At 43.9% G+C, this 6,000-nt stretch overlaps 1 protein-coding gene across 1 annotated transcript in view; it reads right to left on the bottom strand.

Annotated features, from left to right (window-relative positions):
* Positions 1-1,372: 1,372 nt before the first annotated feature.
* Positions 1,373-6,000, bottom strand: part of LOC146772858 (uncharacterized) — a 71,253-nt gene continuing 66,625 nt past the window's right edge. The window contains exon 6 of the mRNA XM_085638173.1: positions 1,373-2,091. Coding sequence (XP_085494299.1) covers positions 1,999-2,091 — 93 coding nt within the window. The 3' untranslated portion in view covers positions 1,373-1,998. The remainder of the gene's footprint in view (positions 2,092-6,000) is intronic.

Below are 6,000 nucleotides of genomic sequence, written 5' to 3'. Positions count from 1 at the left end.
ATCTGCACATTGATATTAGTGCAGCTGAGAACTGGGGACTAAGACTAACTTTTTCACAAATCCAGTTTACTTATACCTGTTTTCAAAGGCAAGCTGGTGTAAGTTATGCAAATTTTTTGTGAGTTAAACAAGTATGATGTGAATTATGAGTGAATGAAACATGTTGTAATTTACACCTGTCTTTGCACATATAGGTTTGGTCAGCCCCTTCCGTGTTTTAGGTGGCTTAGTAAATCTTTGCTTATAGCTCAATTTTCATTGGCCTCTGCGATTCGCCCCAAATTCATATGCTTCTTGTGAGGTCTTTGTGGTATAATATGAAAAAAACAGGTGCCCACGCAGCCCATCTACCATAAGTCATGCCAGTCTGCACACTCTCCAGCCTGGATAGATGCGTGCAGGTGAAAGCAGTGTTTAACCTCTACCAAGTAACAAACAGCTCACAAGGTGTCCCTGCTGAAGCCGTGGAGCACTTGACACACCAGGAGTGCGCTGGCCGCATGGATGAGTCTCGTTTTACCTCGAAGATACCAGATTGCTGTGAATCGATCAACTATTTGATATTTGGCTTGGATTTTGCTAGTTAAATAGAACCCTGGTCAAATCTAATTTGGCTCGTAGGCCAAAATGAAGCTTTGGTCAACAATTAGGGCAATCCTTAAATGTAAGTGATTTGGTGAAATTCTGAGATTTGAGGAGGAAATTACAAATTCAGAAGATAATCTGCTTGTGGCATTTCCTCCCCGGTAATAACTTGCATCTTATATAGCTCTTCATACTATAGGTCTGTTGTTTGTAAGCGCTGTATATAACAGCCACTCTCACCATCCAATGTAATGCTACCTAATTTCCAGACCTTAGAAGGATGTGCCATGACGACCTTCAGGTCACAGCAGAAACCTGTGACATGTGTTAACTCACTCTGCCATCTTGCAAAAGGGAAATTACCTGGGGAAGAAATTACCTCTGTGGAATCTCAACCATTTTAGCACCTTTTACAGAAATGAGAGGATTATCCCACACAACCCATTTCTAAATCACACTGTTAGCTACATGGAGTCACCTCATCAGAACAGCAATCTGAGGCTCTTTAGAGCATAGAATGACAGCCAGTCCAGGAGGACCACCAGCAACATTTGAGACTGATCAACACCAATGGACTGAGAAGCCAAGACATGACAGGAATTCTGGACGAAGGACTAAACAAACACTGTATTAGCAGGATGGAAATGAGAATTAGCTTTAAAAAAGAACGTTTTACCAACAGCCTAGATGGAATGCAGGTCTGTGAAACATTAGACAGATCTGATGAGAAATTCAAGGTGCAAACTGTGAGGATCTAATTAAGCAAAATTCATGACGTTACTTCATGTTTATGTGTAAATTTATTAATTTATTCTGATTATAGCGACTTATCAACCTCTAAATTTAATTCAAAGGAACACATTAAAAATGAAGCATATTTCTTTGATTAAGCAAATGAGTAAGACCATCTTCGAGGAAAAAGTTACATATTGGTCCTTTTAAAATCTGAGCACAATATTCGCCAACAGAAGCGTATGAAACAGAATCAGAAGCAATCGCTCTTTCTAGACCTCTATAGGGAGGATGCCCTTCTATCAGTGATTATCTTAGTATATTTTGCTATGAGAAGCACAAATATGAAATGCTTACTAACTAGACAGGGGGAATGGGGTCAGATTTATCTCCCTCCAATTACCAGGCATCCTGGATCACCTGGCAGGGAATCTGGGAAAGCATGAGGGACTTGGAATGACCAGGTCTAACTTGGCATGTGATCCCTGATTTCATGTCGGTTCCACTGATATGTTGTGTCTGCTTTCAGCAGGAGCAAAATGAGCGAGGAACACACTTGGTGTTACTGGAAGTGCACAGAGTAAACTTGGGAGCCTGAGGAGGGTATATGAAGGGGCTTCCAAGAAGGCAGTGGTCTCACTCTTTCTATCAAACATTTGTTGGATTTCTCTTCGCCGATCTTTATTCTTTTTCCTTCCTATTGAACCTTCCTTGATGTCTGTTTTTCTTGGGATTTTTAGTATTAAAATCCAGGTCTGCATACAGAATGTCCCCCTGTGGAAAAAATATTCACAATCATTTTTATTATTATATAAACAAAGAGCTAATGTATTCAAGAAAGGTACATTTATATGACATTACACTTAATGAGTGATTACCCTAAAACGTGTACTGTATACCCTCAACAAATACTACAGCTAACTTACTTACCTGTCATTAAACACTTTTTTGTCATGTGTGATATTAAGCATATAAATCTATTGCTAAAAGGGAAAACACAGTGCCTCCCAGACTGGAGAAAGAACACTATAATAAGATAGAGATTAAGAGCAATTGATCTTAAACATGAATGCAGAGTACCAGTTGTTACACATTTTTTTAATTCTGTTGTTAGCCAGTTTGTAAGCACCCCCAGTCTTGGCAAACAAGGAAACTGATGTTCATAGAGATAAGAGGATTTGACTTAGATCACAAAATTCGGTGAAGAGGAAGATTTGAGATCAGATCCATATTCAACAATTTAAATAGAGATACTTCTCCGTCCAGTCCAACTGAGAGGCCATAACTCCCCAGTAAAGACTATATTACTTGTCACTGAGTGCTGTGGGCTCAATAGTTCCCCAGAGCTCCTTTCAGATCCTTATTAAGTACCAGTTCAGGTACTTTATTCTCTATGATGGTAAAAATGCCACATCGCTGTCGTTCATCGCCATTCCCCTACTGGGCACCTTCTTCCTCTCATCCCTAGTTTGGGCTCCATTCCGGAGAGGTTATTATTCAGAATGAGCCCTTAGAACATCACAGGATGTGAGGTCACCTTGAGACTTGCCACACCACAAGTTTGCTTTAGTTTGTGTCCTCTTCAGTTGTGGCAAGCTTTGTATAGTACGTACACTACGAGTTTCTGCTTTACACATCTATGGATTAGAAGCTAGTGTTGTTTAGAACTTTAAAAAAAGCCCTGTCCCTTGGTTCTCATTCTTCTGCAGTTCGTCTCTCTCCTATTTATGAAAAATTGAACATTACAAACAGATGGGACTAAGCACTGATGCTGGTCATCAGTACTGCTGTGGCATCAGTGGAAGATGTTGAGCAACCGGTCCAGTATTTCCATGTAGCTTTGATTTGCCATTGAGAACCTTCAACCAGACTGGAGATTAAGCGGGCAGACTAGAAGCCCTTCATTGAGCGAGCATGGAGGGCCTTCTTGTTCCCTCTGCTACGCGTGGAAGGACCTGCTCTCCTCATTGACCTGTATTTCGCTCAACAAGGCAGCAAGCTGCGGTAGAACACCTCATCTGGGGATTCCTAAATTAGCATTATGCAATGTTGACTCTAGGGCTCGGGTTAGAGAGAGGCCAGATTTCTAGTGACTGAAAGACTTGAACCTTTGACCTACGACTGGGAAACAGCCTGAAGCAAGTTTGAATCCCTCGGTTCAGTCCCCAAATCATTAAATGTCCCGGGGACCAATTGTCACATTTGTTGGCCTCTCACTAAGGGGAGTATCCCTTTTGGTGCATTCATCTGAGTTACCGTCTTCCATTAACAAAACAGAAGATTCGCATCATGATCCAGGCTTGAGTATAGCTCTTTTACCATGTTTTTATTGGTGACCTGTTAGAAACCAGTCTTGACGTGAATCATCTGAGTCATGCGGTGCAGTACCTAATAATAACGAAGGAGAGCGAGTGCATTTACCAATGCTTCTTTATTGGGAGCCTTACAATCTGGATTGAAATGTGAATAGTGGCTATAATGAATCCTTGGTGGCACCAAGTAAATAAAAATAGTTACTTAAGGTACCCATTATTTAGTTTAGAATATGGTACATTGATATAATGAAGAAGAAAACACTTTAAAGCTTGCAAACCAGAAGCAAGTCCAGTTTTCAGCATTTTATGCATCTGTCCATTGCTGCAAGAAGCCTATTTGTGTAAAGTCGAGTGGCTGGAAAGACAAGATTGTTATAAAGACCCTGTTATCGCAAGGTATGCTATTACACAAGGTGGCAAAGCCGGAAAGGTTTAGTGAATGGGACCTCATTGGGATCTCCATAGTGAATGATGTTTGGGTTGTGGGACACCTGAAATCATCTACGACACTCACAGAGGAATATGAATTACACTGTAGAAGCACCTGAGACACACTTTAGACAAGCACAGGGTGGAATTTGATTCTGTTCAAGAGTTCAACTTTGGAGGCGATGGGTTGACATGGTATTTTATCTGCAGATAATTCTCCCTCACTAAAAACGCATCAGGTAGATTAAGGGCCCCATTACGATGCCGCCACCGTAATGGTAAATGGGAATGACCGCCATGGGTACGGTGGTCCCGCTATGCAAATTAGGATGCGACCGCCACCCTGGCAGTCGCATCCCACACCTTTTACATTGCGGCAATGCAAAATATGCATATTATGCATTGACATTCACAATGTGACAGGCACCGCGTGGTGCCTGCCACCTTGTGCATGCCAATGGTACCCCCCAAGTGCAGGCATCCACCCCCACCCCCTCCGGGGGCCCGCAACGGGCCCTCAAAGGCATTCACCGCATGCCTTTCCATGGCGGAGTCTACGCCATGGAAAGGCATGCCCCACGCACCCATCCTAATATGGATGGCGGTGCCTGCAAGGCACCACCACCATATTGTGGGGCTCTTCCGTCCGGCAGGCAATCGTGATGATTGCCTGCCGGTGGAAGAGTGGTGGACGGTCTTTCCGTCTGCCGTGGTACCCCCCACCATGCTAATGTGGCGGGGGTAAATGGCCGTCGGGCGGGGAGTTATGGCGGGCGGATCACCACCGCCGGTCGGGGTGCCTGCATCGCAGGGATGATTGTTAATGTGCAGGAAGGGACAATTTCCTGCACATAATCAATCTTTAAAGGCGATTTGCTCTTTCTATGGGTGCTGCAGAAAGCATCACACAAATAAAATGCAAAATCAAGGAGAAATAAAAGTATTTCTCCTCATTGCGCCAATCAAATGCCTGCTCTTGCATGGCGTTAGTCTTTGGCATTGTCTTAAATTTACAGATCCTTGTAAATCTGGGGCAGCATCAAAAAGCACTGGGTGTTGCGGAGCAACACCCAGAGCAACACCCATTGCATGCCCCTTTCATGCTGATACCTGCGTGAAAGAGTACAAATTTTACAAAGCAGTGGTAAACTATACAATGTGGCTTAACGCCACGTTGTAAATATGGAGCAGGGCATTGCACCCCAGGAACGTCAGAAAAAGTGACTTCTTGTGGCTCAATGCACTTGTATATATGCTCCTTAATCTTTTACTTTTGCATTCTGCTATTTGCAGTCTCGCATTATAATGGAAAAAACCCATAGAGATACAGAATAGAAAGGACTAAAAGGACTGCATGTGTCTTAGCAAATTGTGCCGTGGATCTTAATGCAGACATAGGGACTTTACAACTCCATTTGATAATAAAATACAGACAATATTGGGGAGGAGTGGGCTGCGCCTCCACAAATAATTGGTTCCTACTCCACCTCAGTTGTTACATCCCTGAAGCACAGCACCGAGCGCTACCCCAATGCACAGCACCCAGCATTCGCCCAAAGCACAGCACCCAGTGCTCACGTAAAGCACAGCACCCAACATTCACCCAAAGCACAGCACCCAGTGCCCACGTGAAGCACAGCACCCAACATTCACCCAAAGCACAGCACCCAGTGCTCACGTGAAGCACAGCACCCACTGCTTACACGAAGCACAGGACTCAGCGCTCTCATGAGGCACAGGACTCAGTGCTCACTTGAAGCACAGGACTCAGTGCTTGCATGAAGCACAGGACTCAGTGCTCGCATGAAGCACAGCACCCAGTGCTCACATAAAGCATGGCACCCAGTGGTCACCCAAAGCACAGCACCCAGTGCTCACGTGAAGGACAGGCCTCAGTGCTCGCATGAAGCACAGGACTCAGTGCTCAAATGAAACATGG

The sequence above is a fragment of the Triturus cristatus genome, chromosome 12, assembly GCF_964204655.1.
Source record: "Triturus cristatus chromosome 12, aTriCri1.1, whole genome shotgun sequence".
NCBI classification, from domain to species: domain Eukaryota; kingdom Metazoa; phylum Chordata; class Amphibia; order Caudata; family Salamandridae; genus Triturus; species Triturus cristatus.
This window is presented reverse-complemented; position numbering and strand designations above follow the sequence as displayed.